Genomic DNA, 23387 nt, shown 5'->3' on the forward strand with positions numbered 1-23387 from the left:
ATTTCTTATATTGCCTTGGAAGTTTGTTTAATTATTGCTTATATCTCCATCAATGCATGACTATTTATTTTAAACCTTCTCTTCAGTAATTATTCTATCTCTATCTCTGTTTTCCTCTCTCTTTGTAGGCGGTGCTGCAGAGTGTTGCAGCAAATTCGTCTCAGAAGGTCTGTCTTTCACCTCCACCACTCTTGAATATATTCTCAAGTCTTTCTCGGACATCAGCGTCATCCGTGTGGCCAGTGGATATCTGCTTATGGTGGAGAACAGAGCCAGAAGAAAGACCTAATAATTTTCAAATCACTTTCTATTTGGATAATGAATTTTGTAAAAAGCTTTGAGCAGCTAATATGTATGCTTAGATTGAGGAAGACACAAGTTAATAAAAGAAGGGTAGATGTTTGATGATTAACCTAACCTTGTAATAAGTTGACTTAATCTTTGATTTCTTGTTTGGTGTATGTCCCAGCTGGCCTATGCGTGCCTTACCATGCTACGGTGGGACTGTGCCAAGTCTCAGGGGGCTGTTGGGCTGGCGGGGGTCTTGCTGGTGACACTGTCAGTGGCAGCTGGCCTGGGCCTCTGCTCACTCCTGGGCATTTCCTTCAATGCTGCCACCACACAGGTAACTCACACACATACCACTGGCACGTGCCGATGTTTTTTGGCATGATTAACACAATGAGATCAAATGTTTATCAGTGTTATTTGACATCCCGTGATTATATTAGTAACATTAGTAGGGTAATACTTACATGTACACAGTTGTTGACTAGAAACTAAAAACATTCCACACTGGATGTAGTCCTTTATTTGGCTTTTGGAGCTCATGAATTGTCTGTGTGTGCTACAGGCTGCTACCGTTCCTGGCTCTCGGTGTTGGAGTGGACGATGTTTTCCTCCTCGCTCATGCCTTCAGTGAGACCGGACAGAACAAGAGGATCCCATTCGAGGTGAGGCGAACAACCAAACTGTTCCTTACCCCCTCTGCTGTCTTATCTCCAAAATAGAAGAATGTGTGAAAGCGTGTCTGTGCCTGTGATGTAAGATCAAACAACCTGTGCCACACACTCAGTCCGCTTATCTAAGAAATGCTCAATATTAAATATTTCCCTTTTTTGATTAATGAAAAGCGACCAAAGAAGGCTAAATTAAATCATAAATCAAAAGTGTTTCTCACAAGTAGATCAAGGCATATACAGTTAAACACTGGCAGAAACCTGCTTTTTCAAAAGGGTAAATAGAGTAGGTATCTGCAACCTCATCTGGGTATGTGCCTGTGTGTGTTTTGTTTTTTTTGGAACGGAATAACTTTATCTCCAGAAAGGGGAAAACACAGGCAAGTATTTGCTTGTTTTTGTTTCCCCCTGACTGTTACTCTCCCCTTCTAGCCCTTGTCACTATGCCTCCTTCATCTCTCAACTTCCTTTGTGTGGTTAAGATAAAAAACTAAACAGAGCTGAACCTGATCTGTCCTGTCTAACACACACACACACACACACACACACACACACACACACACACACACACACACACACACACACACACACACACAGAGAAACACACACACCGACAAGCACTCCCTGTGTGGTCGTGGTGCACGTCCTTAAGTCTTAACACTGATGCTGCCAAACCTTAAAGGGGTGTACATGCTTATCACTAGTAAATATATATAAAAAAAAGCAAAGAGTAAAGTCAATCATCATCAGTCATGATTACAATGATAATGTATTTATTCCCTTAAGTCTTCAAACAGAAGTAGACGTGCCCAGGTGGATTATTTAAGAGCACTTCAGGGCTTAAAGAAACATTGCAATCACTGTCGGTCATATCGGTGTTATGATAATTGAAATAATCTCAAGTATTACACGTTTGCCTTTGGCTATCATGGCCTTTCCTGTCATCTCTCTCTCTCTCTCTCTCTCTCTCTCTCTCTCTCTCTCTCTCTCTCTCTCTCTCTCTCCTATCTGTCAGGATCGTACAGGGGAGTGTCTGAAGAGGACAGGGGCCAGCGTGGCTCTCACCTCCATCAGCAACGTCACCGCTTTCTTCATGGCAGCCCTCATCCCCATCCCAGCGCTTAGAGCCTTCTCTCTACAGGTATATACGATATTTCGTGTGTGTTTTTGTGTGTGTGTTAGAGAGTTAAGTTGTGGGGGGCCCCTCTCTCACTAACATTGTTGTTCCAGTCCTCTTTGGCTCCAGATTTCTCCAGACAGTTGTTTTATTGATTTATTTCATCAAACTGAAAGGCTGTGCATTTATGTGTGTTTGAGGCATAGTGTGTGTTTTGATAAATCCATCCTGCCCTCTCCCTCTTTGAGGTTGTTTAGTGGTGGGCCCGGTTGTCTGTCCAGATTGTGGCTGGGGTCCAGTGAATACCACTGCATGTTTGTGTGTGTACTTGCTTATCCTCACGCACATGTGCGTGCATGTGTGAGGGGGGTGAGTTGTAGTATCTGTGTGGGAGGTTTGAAAAGCAATTGTGTGTGTGTCTGTGTGTGTAAAGGTGGGGGGGAGTCCAGAGGGGAGCTTAGACTTTTCTAACATCTGTCAGTCATTATAGACGTCACCAGAACAGTAAAAACAGGGACAGAAAGAGATGTCTGTCAGTCTGACAAAATGCCTCCAATAATCACTAAATGAATACAAACACTCACTCAATCACAGAGATACATATTGTAAAGAGAACGCAATAACAGTAAAAACATTTGAAGATGCCTATATTAAGGCTAAGTCTTTCCAGCTGCATGAGAACTAGACGGAAAATATATGATAGATTTTAAAAACAGAATATAAACAAATAAGTTTGCCGAAACGGGTTTGACAGAAATATCAGCTTAGTGATAGATTCAATGTTAGACTTATTATATTGGGCCATTGCCCAATATATAAATGAATTATTTGTTATCCAATTTAAGAACATTTCTGATTATACTAATTTGTTTCAGTCCAATTCGTTTTTTAAAAATCTTTTGTGTTTTATTTCAGATTAAAACAAATGTCTGCCTCCCTTCTTGGCCTTTGCACAGTATGTGGTGTAAGGCAGTCTAATAATTAGTTGCTGCAACCTAAGTAAAGTAAAGATAAAGTGGGTGTTAAGTAGTTTCAATTTATTGGGGGTAGTGGTGGACTATAGAAAGGTTTTTAGGCTAAATATTTACATATAATTAGTTAATTGTGTAGTTGTAATTACCTTACAGGGTAAACATTAAAAGCTTACAAAAATATGTTGTCAACTACCAGAAGTGGAAAATCAAGCTTTATAAAACATATTGGTCAAACAAACACTCACAAAGAACTAATTCAAAAGACAATTTCAAAATGTTTTGAGAAGTGTTAATATGAAAGGTATTATTGGTTTCATATATGCCTTTATTTTCAGTGTACATTCATACCCCTGACTTCCCACTTTGACATTCACACACACAAGCCAACACACACAAGCCAACATACCCATGCTCACACAGTGTGAGGCAAGATGTCTCCACAGTGAGTACAATATTACCATGTGTGGATGGATGGCTTTAGTACAGCGAGTCGGTCAAACATGATCCATTTACCCCATGGCTCTAATCCATGCAGCCTCGTTATGCACTCAAATACACACACTTGGAAACAGGCACACATACATAACACACACACAAATGCACATAGTATGCATACTTTACACTTGTGGTTTTGTGACTGGTTGAGAGCTTGCAGTGATGCAGACATTTATGCTGATACGTATCTTTGTTATGGAACACGCACACACACACACACACACACACACACACACACACACACACACACACACACACACACACACACACACACACACACACACACACACACACACACACACCCGTAATCAGTACTACTCATCTCTCAGCCTTGATGAAATGTGTGTTAGTATGTGCATGTGTCTCTTTATCAGTATTAAGCAGTGTTGTAGTCAAGCCGAGTCATCATTACCTGTGTTCGAGTCCGAGTCCAAGTCCGAGTCACCCAAGGAGTGTCCGAGTCGAGTCCGAGTCATCATTACCTGTGTTCGAGTCCGAGGCTGCTTCTCAGCTCTACTATTTTCATTTCCTTGCTCCTCGGTCCTCGGTCTCACCGGAAGTTGATTTGCCTGCGCCATCTTGAGTACCGTCCCATGGCTCTTATTTCTGCCGGAGGAGCGAGGAGCGATCATGGAGGAGTGATAACCGAGGAACCACCAGTCCATCCTCCGATGAAATCCTCAGATACTCACCCCGCCCCCTTACTGTGTATCGCTCACTGATTGGACGAGGCAGTGCATGCACTGATCTGATGCTTCTTGACATGAGAGCAATACCCCAGCGGAGTGAAGAAAATACATGAACCTCACGGGACTCACTCCTCAGTTTATACCGTGTTTTGTTTCAATTAATGTATCATTTAGGGTACAGAGCTGGCTGCTGCCAGACGAACAGCTGTGCAGCGTCATCACAAACAGACGTCGCTTCACGTGACGCTCCGGAGGAAAGGACGTCCCTCCATGCTTCCCTGGTGGGAGGGACTAAACGCAGGGAAACGACGCAAGTGAGGGAAGCAAGGATTTCATTTAATCGACCTGAGAAGCAGCCCGAGTCCAAGTCCGAGTCACCCAAGGAGTGTCCGAGTCGAGTCCGAGTCATCATTACCTGTGTTCTAGTCCGAGTCCAAGTCTGAGTCACCTAAGAAGAGTCCAAGTCAAATCTGAGTCACAAGTCTTCATGTATTAATCTTCGTGGATATATGTGTTGAAATGTAGCTGCTCCTCTACATTGCTTTCATCCTGTCATGTTATACTAATCTATCTATTGAACAGCTGTGAAGCGAGTTTGGCTACAATTCTTGTAATAGGTGCTATAAAAAAATATAACACTTATTACTAATATTATTATTATTGTAAATGACCTTTTAATATATCTAACTATATTTAAAATGAGTTACATTTGTATGCCAATAATTTCCTATGGTAAAGTTTTCGTTTTGCACTTTTATTTTGATAATAATAAGATCGGGACTCTTATTTTGAAGGAACTTTTACCAGTTAAATCAGAAAGCACATGGCTACTTGGCATGCAAAATGATGTCATTCTGCATGTTAAGTAGCCATGTGCTTTCGTGTTATGGCTGAATCTTTATTTATTGTTAGATACTCTGATGATAGTGTTCAAGACAGCCTATATGTCTGAACTCGATCCTTAGAGTAATGTGTTACGGAGCCTTCTCTTCAATATTGTTTCCACATAACGAGCATTTTGCGCTGCTCTTTTCCAATGTGGAAGCAGAATGTGTGAAAGCATGCAGCAGGGTGTGTCTCTAGACCAGGGGTTCCCAACCTTTTTTCCCAAGAGCCAAATGACTCCTATTGGAAGTTGCGACACACACACACACACACACACACACACACACACACACACACACACACACACACACACACACACACACACACACACACACACACACACACACACACACACACACACACACACACACACACACACACACACACACAGGGAGGGGCGCAACAGCGGTAATTTAAGTTTAAAAGTCTCAAAAATGCTACAACTACTGTCACAAACTGGATGAATGTGAAGTATTTTGTTAAAGGAGGATGAAAGCGTAATTAAGGAGCACTATTGGAGTGACTTTGATGGTTATTAGACTCAGGATTAATTCATTTGGATTCCCGCTGTATGAAGAAATTAAAGGACGGCGCGGAAGTGGAAACAATTCACAAAGGGATTAAACTGTTTAAAACACATGCTCAAAGTAAGCCGGATTTTGCCGATGTGTTTATGTGGATTCAAAAGTCGTAAATATCTCCAAAATGGAAGAGACTGATCTGATCGGAGCAACTGTGACAAATAAAAAACTGAAACCGGCATGGACAATGACTGTTTTAAAAATGCGCTTATCCAGACAAGCCCGGTTTGCAAACTTTACAGGCAGAAGAAACATTTCTATAGAAAGAATTATACATTTCTGTCTTTTTATGCCTTTAATAGCTTCTAACTTGAATTTTTATTAACAATTTTTTATATTTTATTGTAATGTAGAGACAAGGCTTTTAGTGACAATCATGTATTGCCTTACAATTATATGTAAAAAAAAAATGTAAAAAAATAAAAAGTCTAAATATCATATGTGGCCTCAAATCATCTGAGGCCTGGCGCCCCTCCTGCAATCTTTGGCGCCCCACCAAGGGGGGCGCGCCCCCCCAGGTTGGGAACCACTGCTCTAGACATCTCTAGACTGGAATAGCGGGGCCCAGTACGTGAACTCGCCTCAAAGGTGCACATGCCAGGATAGAGGACATCAGACTCCAGAGAAAACTTGCTCGAGTCCAAGTCGGGAGCGTCAATGTACAAGTCGAGTCCGAGTCATCGTACGCGAGAATTCACGAGTCCAAGTCGCGTCAATCAGTGTGCGAGTCGAGTCACGAGTCCCGAAAATCGGCGTCCGAGTCCAGGACTCGAGTACTCCATCTCTTAAGCACTTCCTGTGATCGACTCCTCCATAGATGAATGTCTCGCTCTTTCGTTTGTTGTTTTTGACATGTTCTTACATTCATCAGTATGAACAAAAACACATGATCTTCATCCAGATAACACTAAAATACACATTCATGCACTGAGGACAGATGTTATGATAAATCTCCCCATTCCCCGCGGTCAGCTGTGTGTGTGTGTGTGTGTGTGTGTGTGTGTGTGTGTGTGTGTGTGTGTGTGTGTGTGTGTGTGTGTGTGTGTGTGTGTGTGTGTGTGTGTGTGTGTGTGTGTGTGTGTGTGTGTGTGTGTGTGTGTGTGTGTGTGTGTGTGTGTGTGTGTGTGTGTGTGTGTGTGTGTGTGTGTGTGTGTGTGTGTGTTTGTGTGTGTTTCTGGACGTTAGCGGTCCAAAGGAGAATTCATTGTTCTACTCTACTTACAGAGGCTTTGTGTCTCGTGTTCTCCTACCTTATTGTTGACTGAATCTTGAGTTAAGGAATGAGGGGGGGCAGGGATGTGTGTGTGTGTCTGGTTGGCGTAAGGTGTGGTTAAAGTAGGAGGTTGCACAGTTTTTTAACATTGCAGTATACATGTGTGTATGTGCATTTTTTGGTGTGAGTGTGTTAAGGGTGTGTGTTGTCTGTACAGCCGCAGCGCCTGCTCATCACCTCAGGCCCCGCGGGCCTCTGGCTCGTCGGGTGGTCTGGCTGTGTGTGTGTCTGTGTGTAGTGCTCTGGCAACGACGCAAGATCCAGATTGTACGCTAACCCAACCCATCCCCCACCCTATGCTCCAGTGCACCACCTTCAAATACTTAACCACAAAACTGCACTGGCCTCTATTACACACACACACACACACACACACACACACACACACACACACACACACACACACACACACACACACACACACACACACACACACACACACACACACACACACACACACACACACACACATACACACAGGAATTGTTTTTATTTAGGCACTCTTTTGCCTTGATTGATATTGTGTTATTTTAAGGCATATTTAGGCTTCCCACTGTTTGAAGCCTGCACTTGTGCATGACCGGAAATGCAACAGGAATGGAGATTTCAATTAAATTTGACTCGTATATATTCAGCACTTATATTCACACAAAAGATCATCAACAGCCCATTCAAAATATTGATAAAAGCTACTTTTTCCATAACATGCCTTTGTGTGTTTCCTGCAGGCTGCGGTGGTGGTGGTGTTTAACTTTGCCATGGTGCTGCTCATCTTCCCCGCCATCCTCAGCATGGACCTCTACCGACGAGAAGACAGACGTTTCGACATATTCTGCTGCTTTTACAGGTGTGTGCGCAAACTTTTTTACACTCATGTCTTTGCTCTTCTTTTCATTATTCTTCCATAAAAGGTCGACTCTGATCAGACCAAGAATAGCTTTTACACACAGTTATCTCTGAGATATCTTCACATTATTTCTTAAGTTGTCTTGACTGTGTTTTCATCACAGTCTTTTTTTATACTTAACCAGTCTGCCTGCCTACCAGTCTGAGCATGCTTGTTGGCACGGCGATCATACAGATGTGCACTGCACACACACTATTAAATTCCCTCGTCGTGTCTCAGCTCTATATTTTATGCTGTTGGCAGCGAGAGAGAAGAGTGGATTCATAATAACATGGGTCTGATCAAGAACATCTAGAATAGCATAACCTTGAAAGTTTGTATTGTTTTTGAGTGTCCCTCCATGTATTGTCTTTCAAAGCAGTTGATCTGGATGTCTTCTTCCCTGTCTGTATCTCCTCAGTCCCTCTGCCAATCGGGTGATTCAGATCGAGCCTCATGCACACCTGGATGGGGCAGATGAAAGCCACTACAGCCCTCCCCCATCCTATTGTACACCTCCTCCCTCGTATCACACGCCTCCCCCAAACTACAGCAGCCCCCCTCCCTCCTACAGCAGCCATGGCTTTGCCCAGCAGACGCAAATCACCATGCAGTCCACGGTGCAGCTCAGGACAGAGTACGACCCCCGGACCCAGGCCTTCTACACCACGGCTGAGCCAAGTTCGCAAATCTCTGTGCAGCCCATGAACGCAGCTCCAACGAGGAGTAACCCTAACAATGACTATTACAGCACCAACCCCAGCGGTAGCAGCAGCAGGAGCACCCACGGCAATCTCAACAACAACAACAGTGGGAGCCGAGGCAATGGGGGGTCTCGAGGTTCTGCCCCCTTCTCCCATCATCATACTGCACCTCCTTCTGCTGCCACGTCTCCAACTGCTAGCTCAGCTCCTCAGGGCGATGCACTCTCGTCACCTGGCCAGGGCCCGGAGAACAACAGCTCCACACGGGACCTGTTGTCCCAGCACGGAGAACGCTCTCTGGGCCTGCGCTGCCTCGACCCCCCCTGCTCCCGCTGGACCCTGGCCTCTTTTGCTGAGAGACACTATGCTCCATTCCTTCTGCAACCAACCACCAAGGTGCGTTTAGTGTCTGTGTTTCTGTAGAAAAGAGGGGTAGAGAAAGAATGGGGGAAAAGCTTCTGAGTGAGGCAAGACTGTGTTTGTGCTGACTCACTTTAGTTATAATTTGAAAGGGGTGGTTAGTCACCAGAGGGAATAGTAGGAAGACATCTGGGGGTGGACGTTGTGGTCATGTCCTATCTGAGTCACATATAAGCTCACACACACACTGACTGACCTCAGTCTAGTGGGTGGCCAGCCGTCTCAAAGCCTGCCAGAACAGAAATCATATGGTGCTTGTACTTGACATACTCTTCTGTCCTGTCATCACACAGTGTCCATATTGCTAAATGGCTTAATCTGCTCATTTGATGCCTTAATCCAATACTCATCATATTGCTGAATGACTTCAATGAAAGTAATGGTTTATTAAAACCTTATTGTTGACCTTCATGGCAACTTTGCTGCATGAACTTGCTTGCATGCAATAGATCAAAGTTGAAACAGGCAGTTTACAACATAGTATTTGGATAGTCATTTTGACACTCTTTGTATGCTTTTTATTTCAATCTGTACTATAAACTGACTGCTTGTGTTTCTTGCCATGTCAGAGACATACACCCAATGTATAAGTTAATTTAAACCAAGTGCCTTGATTTGTGCTCTTTTATATGTACATTCGGCTTTATTTCTTATCAATTCCTCTTTTGAATTGTGTGGAACGTGCTGCTAACTAGCACCTCAGATTTTGGTATGAATATATGGTTTTCAGAAGTAATTAGTTCAAGCTTAAGCTGTCCAGCCTTTACTCCGCACAGTGATTTGATTGATGATCTCCATCCTTTTCCTCCTGTTTCCAGGTGGTTGTGATTGTGCTGTTCCTCTGCCTGCTGGTAGTCAGTCTGTACGGGACCACCCAGGTGAAGGATGGCCTGGAGTTGACAGACATTGTGCCGAGAGAGACCAGCGAGTATGACTTCATCGGTGCCCAGTTCAAGTTCTTCTCCTTCTACAACATGTATGTGGTGACACAGCAGGCGGAATACCCCAAGAAGCAGCGTCTGCTGCACCAGCTCCACCAGAGGTTCCACACTGTTCGCTACGTGCTGAAGGAGGACAACGGAGAGCTGCCTCACATGTGGCTTCACTATTTCAGGGAATGGCTTCAAGGTAAAATTAAGCTCGATATCTTGTTACACCTAAACTACACCAAAAGTGGATTGGGTCCCACTAAGAGAACAATTATCCTTGTGTTCAAACTAGCAGTCAGAGTCCATGTTAGATCACTTAACCCTAATACTAATGTCACTGTTATTAATTCTTTATTTTATATCACTATTCATGATAATTCAGGCATGGTAATCATTTACGTTCTCATGAAACAGTTTTGAGATCATCATTTTTCTTCTGTTTTGACATGAATCTGCCTGAAACAAGATGTTGGGCAGGGTTTCAAAAGTAAGGGATTGCAGAATGGACACTGGAAGTAGTCTGATTAAAATTACTTGTGTCATCCTTAAGTGGGGTTGATAGAGAAGGAAGTTCCAACTGAGATTAGTACTGCTTCTGCTAGTTTCTGTCATTTTTCGTTGAAATTCATTGGTAATATTTGGCATATAACTATGATGACAAGATTCAGTTTTTGCTGGTTTGTTTGTTGCATTGTCGCCACTGATAGCTCCTAAGAATTGTAAAGTGCCACTGAATAAGAATATTATCTTACACATGTCCACCCACATTCTCAAATGGGTTCATTATTAGAAAGGAAGTGCTGACTTGTCTGTAACGATAAAACACATTGTGTTAATCTGTGTGTGAGGCAGCTGGGAACCACACAGAGAGTGTGTGGGTGAGAGAGACAGAACTGTGTCTGATATTGCTCTCTGCAATGGTGGGACAAATTGGAGCCAGACAGGCCAAGGAACGAGACCCAAAACAACATCTCCCACAGACGGACCACAGCATGGGCCTTTGGGGAGAACCGAGAGGAGGGGAGTGATACACATATGGATTAGAGAAGTAGTATAGAAAAGGAGACATATGTTACTGATATAATTCCTAATGATGACTTTGAATCAAAAGCAGCCAATCTTAGGCTTTTGAAGTCTTGTTTGGTGGTTGAGAATGGAGCCGAATTATCATATTAAATCAATCAGCCTTATTATAGGGTCAAGGTTAGGTTGCAGTGTTGTGTTATATTGTCTTGTACTGTTTTGGGTTGCTATGCGTTTGGTTTTCTTTTGAACTCGGCTTTATGAATGTTTTGCAGAGAAGGAATGAAGATAACAGGGCATTTAACCTTTTCAAACATCCACACCTAACCAATCTGTCTTGTTGTGGTTTCCTGCAGGTCTCCAGCAGGCGTTTGACAGGGACTGGGAGGCCGGGCGCATCACCCAAAACAACTACAGGAATGGCTCTGATGATGGCGTCCTGGCGTACAAGCTGTTGGTGCAGACAGGACGCAGGGAAAAGCCCATTAACTTCAACCTGGTATGCATCTAGGGATAGACTTAAGAGACACTGTATGTTTATGCATATTTATGTGTGAATGGGGCTGGAAGAGCCACACCTGGCTTAAAAAAACTTCGCTCTCTTTATCTGACTTTTCTCTTTCTTTTTCTCTCTGTTTCTGTCTCCATCTTTTCTCCGTGATGACTTTACCGAGCCCAGGAATTTAAAGCTCTCACTGGGGCTGCAGCCTGCCTCTGAAAAACCTATTAACTCTTCATTTAAACCATTTGTCCCACTTGCTAGAACTGTGTGTGTATCTGTGCTTGTGGATCTTGACAGTTTGATGTCTTCCCTTAGCGTTGTTAGTGATTCCAGACACAGTTCATAGTATGAGTGGTTGGATAGCTAAAACAAACCAATGCAAAACAGACAAACTCATTCATGCCCCAATTGTGATTCTGTCGTGAATGAAGTTTTAATGGTCAAAATAAACTGAAGTTAACTTCTAAAAAATATGAAACATTTTGCAACATTTACATATCTTTTGGCACATTTTTAGAATTTATAAAGTGAGTTAGTTGGCTACTTGGAGACCCTGGAAAGAGTCCTGTATGGGGCTCCTGAAGGGGACTCTTTAATCTTGCTGGGAGACTTCAACGCACATGTGGGCAATGATGGAGACACTTGGAGGAGCGTGATTGGGAGGAACGGCCCCCCTGATCTAGACCGGAGTGGTGGTTTGTTACTGGACTTCTGTGCTAGTCATGGATTGGCCATAACAAACACCATGTTCGAACATAAGTGATGCTCATAAGTGTACGTGGTACCAGAGCACCCTAGGCAGAAGGTCCATGATCGATTTCGTTATTGTATCATCGGACCTGAGGCCGTATGTTTTGGACACTCGGGTAAAGAGAGGGGCGGAGTTGTCAACTGATCACCATCTGGTGGTGAGTTGGGTCGAGTGGCGGGGGAAGCCTCTGGATAGACCTGGTAAGCCCAAACGTGTAGTTCGGGTGAACTGGGAACGTCTGGAGGAGGCCCAAGTTCAGGAGGCCTTCAACTCACACCTCCGGCGGAGCTTTTCGGCATTCCTGTGGAGGTTGGGGACATTGAACCAGAGTGGTCGGTGTTCAAAGCCTCTATTGCTGAAGCCGCGACGGGGAGCTGTGGTCTCAAGGTCTTAGGTGCCTCAAGGGGCGGTAACCCTCGAACCTCCTGGTGGACACCGGTGGTCAGGGAAGCCGTCCGACTGAAGAAGGAGGCCTTTAGGGATTTGTTATCCCGGGGGACTCCGGAGGCAGTTGCAAGGTACCGACAGGCCCGAAGGGCAGCAGCCTCATCCGTGGCCGAGGCAAAGCAGCGGGTGTGGGAGAAGTTCGGAGAAGACATGGAGAAGGACTTTCGGGCGGCACCAAAGTTGTTCTGGAAAACTGTCCGACACCTCAGGAGGGGGAAGCAGGGAACCATCCAAGCTGTGTACAGTAAGGATGGGACGTTGTTGACCTCAACTGATGGAGTGTTAGGGCGTTGGAAGGAACACTTTGAGGAACTCCTGAACCCGACAACTCCGCCCTCTATGTTAGAGGCAGAGCTGGAGTATGACGGGGGATCAACACCAATCTCCCGGCGGGAGGTCACTGAGGTCGTCAAACAACTCCACAGTGGCAAAGCCCCGGGGGTGGATGAGATCCGCCTGGAAATGCTGAAGGCTCTGGGTGTTGAGGGACTGTCATGGTTGACACGTCTCATCAACGTCGCGTGGAAGTCGGAAACAGTACCGAAGGAGTGGCAGACCGGGGTGGTGGTTCCCCTTTTTAAAAAGGGGGATCAGAGGGTGTGTGCCAATTACAGAGGCATCACACTACTCAGCTTCCCCGGGAAAGTTTACTCCAAGGTACTCGAAAGGAGGGTCAGAACCAATTGTCGAACCTCAGATTGAGGAGGAACAATGCGGATTCCGTCCTGGTCGTGGAACGACGGATCAGCTTTTTACTCTCGCAAGGATCCTGGAGGGGCCCTGGGAGTACGCTTATCCGGTCTACATGTGTTTTGTAGACTTGGAGAAGGCGTATGACCGGGTTCTCAGGGAGTTACTGTGGGAGGTGCTGCGGGAGTATGGGGTGAGGGGGTCTCTACTCAGGGCCATCCAATCTCTGTACTCCCAAAGCGAGAGCTGTGTCCGGGTCCTCGGCAGTAAGTCGGACCCATTTCCGGTGAGGGTTGGCCTCCGCCAGGGCTGCGCTTTGTCACCAATCCTGTTTGTAATATACATGGATCGGATTTCGAGGCGTAGTTGTGGGGGAGGGGATCTGCAGTTCGGTGGACTAAGGATTGCACCACTGCTTTTTGCAGATGATGTGGTTCTGATGGCTTCATCGGTCTGCGACCTTCAGCACTCACTGGATCGGTTCGCAACCGAGTGTGAAGCGGCTGGGATGAGGATCAGCATCTCCAAATCTGAGGCCATGGTTCTCAGCAGGAAACCGATGGACTGTCCACTCCAAGTAGGGAATGAGTCCTTACCCCAAGTGAAGGAGTTCAAGTATCTCGGGGTCTTGTTCTCGAGTGAGGGAACAATGGAGCGTGAGATGGGCCGGAGAATCGGAGCAGCGGGAGCGGTACTGCAGTCGCTTTACCGCACCGTTGTGACGAAAAGGGAGCTGAGCCAGAAGGCAAAGCTCTCTGTCTACCAGGCCATTTTCGTTCCTACCCTCACCTATGGTCATGAAGGATGGGTCATGACCAAAAGAACGAGATCGTGGATACAAGCGGCCGAGATGGGTTTTCTCCGCAGGGTGGCTGGTGTCTCCCTGAGAAGTTCGGTCATCAGGGAGGGACTCGGAGTTGAGCCGCTCCTCCTTCGCGTCGAAAGGAGCCAGTTGAGGTGGTTCGTGGTTCCTAGTTAGGATGCCACCTGGGCGCCTCCCTAGGGAGGTGTTCCAGGCACGTCCAGCTGGGAAGAGACCAAGGGGTAGACCTAGGACCAGGTGGAGGGATTATATCTCTTCGCTGGCCTGGGAGCGCCTTGGGATCCCCCAGTCAGAGCTGGTTGATGTCGCCAGGGAAAAGAAAGTTTGGGGCTCTCTGCTGGAACTGCTAACCCCGCGACCCGACCACGGATAAGCGGGAGAAGATGGATGGATGGATGGAAATGCTAATTTGTTGCATTTGAACATCAGGCCCCTCTAAAATACTGCCTGAGAAAGTTCAAGCAGTTGCCTTCACAACACTTTTGCTGTCCAGTGTTTTAATGCAGCTACTTTTTAGGTAGAAAAACCTCCAGATTCCATCACTACTACTGTACCCATTGCTGTAAATGCAATCATACAACAGAGTAGTTAGCTTAATCATCTGTCAAACTCCAGTTCAGCTGTTGAAGTGAGCTCTGTCTCCAGTGGGTTGTTTGATACTGTATATCCAACAATGACACAAATCAAGCTAGAGCAGCCAACGTCTCAGAAAGAGTTCCAGTTAAAACTTGCTTGGTTCCAACAGGGCATTACACACTGTTTATAGTTTAGTGCCAACTCAACAAAACATAAATAATGCATGGCTGCATTATTTGGCATGAATAAGTGTAAACAGAAGATAAGAAACTGGATTAATAAAAAAACGAAAATTCTTGGCCTGGCTTTCTAAAAACTCCAAACCCAAAACAAGTCCTTTTCAACACTGAGATAATTGTTCTTAAAGATAATGAACTTTGACTTATAGCACCCCTTGTGTCTAGTGTTCAATGATATATATGATTTGCGTTGAAGTCATGCATGTCTACTGAAAACGTTCCCCCCTCTACTCTTCTCTGTTTGTCGTTTTCTCTTACCCATTGAGCTCTAATGCAGCAGCAAAAGGCTTTTAGCATCCCTTCCACTAGCTGGCAGGGAGCAGTGGCAGGTTTGGTGTGCGGCCCTGTGCCATCACTTCCTGTGCCTGTGAGGGAAGTGTATTTGCCGTGAGGCATGGGGCCGCCCGCAGAGCTGCCTGAGCTTCCCGTGACAGCTTGAAGACATACAGTTGTTGCGTATCCCGCTGTTAAATTCAATCCAGATCCTCTGGAATCTGGCTCTCTTTCTTGCCCTTCTCTCTCTCCAACTCTCCTTCACCAACTCATGCTCGCACTACCAGTCTTTCTCTCTCTCTCTGTCCCTTCCTCCCTCCCTTTTCCACCCTCTGTGCTCCACTGCTGTGTCCTCTTTCAATGAGGGGAGCTGAAACACGTGGTTTCTTTGAGGCAGCTCTGTGTGTGAGTTTGTATGTTTTCAGTGTGTGTTCTGCTTTTGTCTGTTATGCGTGCACTTACAGCAGTAGCTGTTTTCCATGTCTTAAAATGAGGACCAGACCTTTTCCAACCCTGGCAAATTGCAAAGCTAGATGTTTTATTTTGATATGCCACTCCACGGATCGTGGAGACAGAGGTGTTCTGGCTTTGATCTACTGCTGCTAACATTTCCCTCTGTGCTGGGCGACCATTCGTTCCTTATGACCTTGCTTGGGAGTCCTATAGTAGCTGGTTTTGTGTGTGTATGTGGGCGTGTATATACAGATAAACTCTGGATACAGAAGGGGTTGGGTATGTGGAGAAGGAGGAGGTGGAACGTTTCTTGAAAGTTCCCAGGAAGGCCATACTAACGCTATCATGAGCTCTTTTTTTCTCAGGGCCTGGTTTGTCTGTAGTGCCGGGCATTCTGGTTACCCGTAGGGGTCAGAAGAAGCAAGTGTGAGCAACATTTGTACAGATGTTGTGTTGTTTTTATAGCTCTACTCGATTTGCCGGGTGGCATTTCCTTCAGTGTTAACAACCAGGTTAACTGCACACAGACGCGCTCAGGGACTCCAGCCAATTTCTTTATTGTTACGCTAGCCTCAACTCAAGCAATTTTCCATCACAAAAATAAACCCTAGTCTTCTCTTCATCCACCTAACCCCTTGAGTCCAGTTTTAACCCCAAAACTCTCCCTGCCTCAGTGAAGGAAAGATTTATGGTTCCTAGAAGGGAGAGTGGCAGAGCGGTGTGTAGTAATGGTTTTACCGCTCAGGATGTAGCAAAGCTAGGCTAAACTCCTCTGGTTCCACATGGGAGGGCGAAAAGTAATGGCCCTTGAGCAAGACAGCCATTCTTGCCTTCCTACTGACCATAGCCGTCACAGCAAATGACACCGACTAAAAACGCTTGGGAACAATCTGCAACCAGACAGAAACACTCAGCGTGGGGTTGGTCTGATTCATTGTGTTTGACTACCCAGCTTTGGTTTTGAGATTAACTAGCATATTGATATAGTCTGGAAAAATTACCTTGTTACTAATGTTATAATAATTTGACGTTATAGTGAATTTAAACAATATCTACAGCTCTGTTAGAAGCTCTGTGAGGTTATTGTTAAAATTCTCCCTTTGGGCAAGACACGTACATTCCTAGAGGAGCAGTCAGGGGATCACCAAAGTCACATGCCACATTAGACTTTAGACTGATACATTTCCCACTTTTACAATAAAGACTTGGTACTACATTCATCTCCGACACCTTCTTCTTTACAGAGAAGTTCAGCAAGGCTTCCTTTAGAAATGTATTCAAGAGTGGTCAGGACATTTGGCCTGAGGTTGGCCAGTCAATATCTTGTGTATGTAAAGGGAGAAGCTGATTCAACATTTTCCATGTTTTAATGTGGCATGATAATTCTGGGAAGCGGTGATGAGAAGTACCGGAATTTTCAGAAAGGCGACCAGTGTTTGACTTGTTGATTTTTCTTTGGTTGGAAAGAGAGAGAAACTAATATTTGACTCTTATTTTGAAAGCTGCTCCGTTCTCTTGCGCTCATGCATGTGTATAAGTAAGCATTTCTGTGGTCAGCTCACCTGTAGAATGTTTGGTTAAACATGTCCTATTTCCACAATACCTTTTCCTTTCCAATGTACACTTAGCCGCCGCAATATGATTTTCTTTGCAAGCTCCACCTAATATTTGACCTTAAATGTACTTTTTGCATTTGATATTTATTCCATTTTCAAATGCGGCTTAGTCCTATGTAATGTGAAGGATCTAATTTAAATAAGATGTGTGCAAGTCCTGGTATTTTAAAGAATACAGCAGAATAGAACCTTATTTTCTACATTAGAGTACTATCATTAATTTGTCTCCTTTTGGGTGTTGTAGCTGACTCGTCACAGGCTTGTAGATGCAGATGGGATCATCAACCCCGGGGCATTCTACATCTACCTTACTGCTTGGGTCAGCAATGATCCTGTGGCATACGCCGCCTCGCAGGCCAACATTCGCCCACACCCTCCAGAGTGGCTGCGTGACCGGACCGACATCATGCCCGAGACACGCCTCAGCAGTAAGTCAGCATGTTCACAGATCATGCAGGAAATCAAAACAGGAAGCCTTATACTGTAATGTAATAAAGTTATTTGACCGAAGAATCGAATTGTCAATGATAATGTTTGCTTAACCCAATGAAGCTAATTTGAACTGATAAGGTTAATACATGGTACACCTTAGTTTAACAAATTGCATTTACTGAAATGTTACGCTCAATTGTTTTTGGGGTTAATTTGTCTGGGCTTTTTTGGAGTTCCATAAGGCTTCTACTACATGTAAGGTAGTTTACTTTACTGTACCACTGCGATGTATGTGTGAGCTCAGGTTGTAACAACGCACAGGACCAAGACACAACTCACTGGTTTTTCTTATGGTGCCTGTGGTGAATGTTATAATCCTGGCTACCATGGGGCCCCACACACACACACACACACACACACACACACACACACACACACACACACACACACACACACACACACACACACACACACACACACACACACACACACACACACACACACACACACTGAACATTATTAAAACTCAGTGACCCCTAACACTACACACACCCTGTTATCAAGTCCCTACCACACATACAGAGTGTAACTCAAGTAAAAAAGTATAGTCATGTTGTTGTTTGATTCTAGCCTGTGATTTTGTTCAAGTCATGAAGTTCTCCACAGGGAGGGAAATGATTGGATAACAAGGAGAGACTAGGTTCAGGTGGCAAGCACAATTGGATAACAAGCAGGAAGACCTTTACGGGGGGGGCATATGATTGGATAAGCAGCGTGAAGGGTTGGCTGTGTGGGAGCCCCCGAAAGCAGATCTGTGTTGGCCAAAAGCCAACTGCTGTCCTAATGGAAATGTATAGTTGAGATTATAATGGGCCAAACCAAGTGCTCCTGTTTGACCCTGCAGGCACTGTGGAATATACAGAATCCCACCAACATAACACGGTCCACAAAAAGGTATTTTTACAATAAAAAGGTGGAGATAGTTGGAGTTGCAGAGTTAATATTTTGATCTGCCATATGCAGCAATGTGTTGTTAATTATACTGCAAGCTAAAATCTGAATTAACACACTGTTTTGACAGCACCAAATATGACTCCATAGCGGAGAGACAGACAGGTATGCATGTTTATGCATCTGTATTATGCTTTATGTGGCAGCACTAAGTTTAGGGTGTGGTAATGGTGGTGATTCTGACATTGTAATTACCGTGAATCAACGTTAGCTCTGACACGCTGCTGTGTCTGGAACTGATAGGGCCTCATTAGCCAGACTGGGCCACAGACTGGCTGGATTTGAGTCAATGGAGCTCTGTTTCACACTGCTCCGCCCACCCCTGCCACACACACACACACACACACACACACACACACACACACACACACACACACACACACACACACACACACACACACACACACTCTTCCACAGATGTAGCTGCTCTTGGAATAAGGTTGGATTAGGGAGGGGAAAGCCTTGATATTGTGAGTTTGGCTGAAGCGTCTACATTCATTTCTGAAGATACCCAAAATGGTCAGAGCTTAATGCTAGTTAATCAGAATAGATAATATCTGTCATTTTGGAATTGTTGGTTTATCTGATCACTTTTATAAAGTGACCATCATCAATTCATGCATGGCGTTAAATATAGATCCAGCTCTGCTACTTTTTTACTTGCAAAAAATGACCTTCCTCTCATTGTCTTCCCACCCAGTCCCAGCTGCTGAGCCCATCGAATATGCACAGTTTCCCTTCTACCTCAACGGGCTTCGGGAGACTCCACAGTTTGTGGAGGCCATTGAGAGCGTGCGGGCTATCTGCAGCAACTTCAGTCGACAGGGCCTACCCTCCTACCCCAACGGCTACCCTTTCCTGTTCTGGGAACAGTATGTTAGTCTGCGCCACTGGCTCCTGCTGTGCATCAGTGTCGTGCTCGCCTGTACCTTCCTCGTCTGTGCCCTCTTCCTGCTCAACCCGTGGACCGCCGGCATCATAGTGAGTGTTGAAATAAACAAATGTATATACTTTTAATAGGTGTATTACCTCGCTGATTTAATTACAAACGGGTCACCTCTAAAGAGAGGCTGAAACCACATACCTTTAGTTATTAAAAAATCGTGTGTTCTCGACCCTTTATTTCCTGGTTTTTATGTGTGGTCCATCTCAGAGAGGACAGATCCAAACAGGGGAAGGGGCTGCTGTGTGTTATTTTAGCCCCAGTCACCAGTGTTTATCTTGTACTGTTTTGTTAGGGCCCGTCTGTTTAGTCTAGTCCAACACTCCCCGACACCAATACTGAAATAAATGGGGAGAGGACTCAAAGTTGCTCGGACAACTTGCTCCCACTCCAAACCTATAAAAAGTTAGATTTGATTTCCATCCTCCACACGGAGTTTCCAAGGATACATAGAAACACAGATTTGCGCACACAGACACACACTGTGCACACACTGTGCACACACGCAGACATGTATATACTTACACACATAGAGTTTAAATGTGTAAACAGGCAGGTACATAATTCACACAGAAACACATACACAGAGAGCTCTGGTTTTTCTCTCTGGTGGGTTGTAGTTTACGACAGGCAGTGGCCAGGCCACCCGAGCCCTTAAACAGGGGAGGAGGGGACCTCTTGTCCATCCTTCAGACTTTACTAGCAAGATCAAAAGACAAGTTATGGAGAGGCGTCAACTTTAACCACTTGCTCTGTGCAGGACCAGACCACCGGCAGCCCTACAACGTCAAACCATACGCCCTTTCAAACCCTCTTAGCTATTTGCCCTAAAATCCATCTCAACCACATGGAAGGGCGCATTTTAAACCTTGTGACTTGTGTTTTGATTTATACAGATGATTCTAATTCACTTGATATTCATTGATGTTCACACTTGGAGTGATCATTTGTGATCTGGTTTTGCTTCCTGCCCATGTTCTGTATTCGCCTTTTATTTATGGCAACATTTTGAATTTATAAAAGACACGCGTAGAGACATTAAAATGTTTGAGTTGTCAATCACATGATATATAGAAGTACTAAGTCTGCTTAAATCTTAAAAGACTAAAATACTCTTTATGGAATCCTGACCAAACATTTTATATTGCTGTCCACTTTTGATCGCATCACTAAAGTGTAAACAAAGTTAGACACACACACAAACACCCCCTCCTGGACACACATGCACAGACTGTGGTGGCTCACTAAAGGCACCCACATCTACACAGCTCCCTCCCCTGCTCACCTCAGCCTTCTTCAAAGGATTTGGGCCCCATGTAACCTGACACCTGTCAGCTGATAATGGCATTTACTCCCAGCTCCTGTCCCGCTTTGCATTGAAGCCTTTACACATTCAAGGCAACACACACACCTTTTGCCCATATCATCATCATCATCATCTTTATTTAAAGAGACTCTTGGTCCATTATTACAAGACATACAACACTCAAATATAAATTAAAAAAAGGCAGTTATAGCAATGTTTCCACAGAGGTGACTGGTATCGTACAGCACTGAAACACGGATTTGACAGCAGCATAATGAGAGTTATGAGAAACATTCGACAGATGAATTTGTACATCAGATTTCTCAAAAGAGCATGGAACGTGTTGACTCGTGCATTACAGAACATTTCACTTGCACTGGTTTTCTAAGCAGTATACGCAAACAGTCATTATATGCAACCTGGAGCTTCCGGAGGCTCGCCTTCTTATAAATACCATATGTATGGTAATTACTTAACAAATACAAATGATAGAGATCCTCACATCATCCAGGTGCATTATTGACCCCTGTCTGTTTTGTATACAATCAAAGTCCAGATGAGCTGTAAATTCACACAGCACGTGCAATTAATAACTGTTTGTTAATCATACAACAATAAAGTAGAAGATTATTTCCATTTATGGTCATTTTTAACTTTATGCTTGTGTACATTTTTCTACTTTTTTACCCGGGTATATGTGCATTATAATAATACATTTCTTACCGCTTTAGATAGAAGGTATTATTATTATCTTTTGGACCTACACAGAAGATACAATTACATTTATAACCTGACAAACTTAGAGAAACCATTTAAATCTCTTAAAACAATACAGATGTACATGAAAATAAAAATACCTGCAAAGAGTGGTTTATACAGATCAAAATATATGTTTCCTTAAGAAATAGTACAACTAGAAACTCTGAGATTACAAATCAATTAGAATTTTTGGGATATTTTATTTCTGGCATGTTCCCCCATTCAACCTAAATCTGCCTTTTGAAATGTGATTACACTTTATATATTCATTAAGCACCTTCCCATCTAACAGAAGCTCCTCCTCTCCCCTTTAGGTGTTAGTGCTTTCTCTTATGACTGTGGAGCTGTTTGGCTTCATGGGGCTGATGGGAATCAAGTTGAGTGCTGTCCCTGTTGTCATTCTCATCGCCTCTGTGGGCATTGGAGTGGAGTTCACCGTCCATGTGGCTCTGGTAGGCTGGCATAAACATAATCAAACTATTTCAACATGAACAAAAAGCAAGTTTTTTTAGAATGGTTTTCAAAACGGTGACACACAAGAACTAATGTCTGCTTCTGTTTATGTGTTGTAGGCTTTCCTGACAGCCATAGGGGATCGTCACAAGCGGGCCGTGCTGGCTCTGGAGCACATGTTTGCTCCAGTGCTCGACGGAGCCTTTTCTACCTTATTAGGTGTCCTGTTGCTTGCGGGCTCTGAGTTCGACTTTATTGTCAGGTGGGTACAAGAATCAACCTTATGAGGAATTGCGACATTCATTAAGTCGAATATTAAAGCAGGTACAAAGGTTATCGTACAGTGTCTATGTTGCGTCAGTAGACCGTTGAGACCATGTCTCAACCTGTGTGTCACACAGGATCTACCTGAGCCACCAATCATGCATGAAGACTCTTAGCTTTCTTCTTCCCCCGCTCCCTCCCTCAATCTCTTTCTCGTCTTCCACCCGCATCTCCCTTTCATACTCCCTTTCTGTAGACCTCATCCCTTTGCCAGCTACCAGTGACATACCTGCTTTTCTCTCAATTTCTGGGGGCTTGCTCCATGAAACTTAATAAACAAGGCCTTTGTCTTTCTCCACCCACCTCTCCCCTCGTGGTTTTTCTTTCATCCTCCTCCCCCCCTCAGTGTCTCTCATGTCTGAGATGTTAGGGGAAACCAGGGGATGGATGGAGAGTTGAAGGTCAGGAGAAGTAGGCGGAGACAGTCTAGGGGAGAGTAGACGGTGATTCAGTGGCAAACAAAGTAAAAGAGAGTGATGGTCGGAGAGAGCGACAGGGAAAGAGAGGGAGTGAGAGAGCAGGAAGGTTCTCTGGCCTTTGTAATCTCCAGCTAGTTTAACTGCCCTCGCTAGACATTTATAAGCATGGGAAGGAGTTACGGGTTGGGGGGCAAGAGGGCCGTTGTGGAAAGACAGGAAAAGTGGAAGTTAAAACCGAAACACTCTGGGGGCTCTGGTTCATTTGCTCCTTTTTGTGGGTGCAAGCTGTTGCACCAGTGAGCTCACTGAATAATTTAAAGTAACTGAGGTAGCTGTATACTTTGGTTGACCTGCTCCTTTAAGAAAAGGGCGCACTGAAGTCCATGTGATCGGCAAGCATGCACTCTATCATGTGCACAGGCCTGCACTTATCCA

General features: G+C 44.5%; 1 protein-coding gene across 1 annotated transcript in view; it reads left to right on the forward strand.

The window, feature by feature from the left end:
• ptch1 (patched 1) overlaps window positions 1-23387 on the forward strand; it is a 58172-nt gene that overhangs the window by 29658 nt on the left and 5127 nt on the right. The window contains exons 13-20 of the mRNA XM_034092046.2: window positions 7702-7820; window positions 8281-8959; window positions 9802-10111; window positions 11292-11434; window positions 17550-17733; window positions 19449-19729; window positions 22071-22208; window positions 22329-22471. Of these exons, the coding sequence (XP_033947937.1) occupies window positions 7702-7820; window positions 8281-8959; window positions 9802-10111; window positions 11292-11434; window positions 17550-17733; window positions 19449-19729; window positions 22071-22208; window positions 22329-22471 (1997 nt within the window). The remainder of the gene's footprint in view (window positions 1-7701; window positions 7821-8280; window positions 8960-9801; window positions 10112-11291; window positions 11435-17549; window positions 17734-19448; window positions 19730-22070; window positions 22209-22328; window positions 22472-23387) is intronic.

This window comes from Pseudochaenichthys georgianus, chromosome 9 (genome assembly GCF_902827115.2).
Source record: "Pseudochaenichthys georgianus chromosome 9, fPseGeo1.2, whole genome shotgun sequence".
In the NCBI taxonomy this organism is placed as follows: domain Eukaryota; kingdom Metazoa; phylum Chordata; class Actinopteri; order Perciformes; family Channichthyidae; genus Pseudochaenichthys; species Pseudochaenichthys georgianus.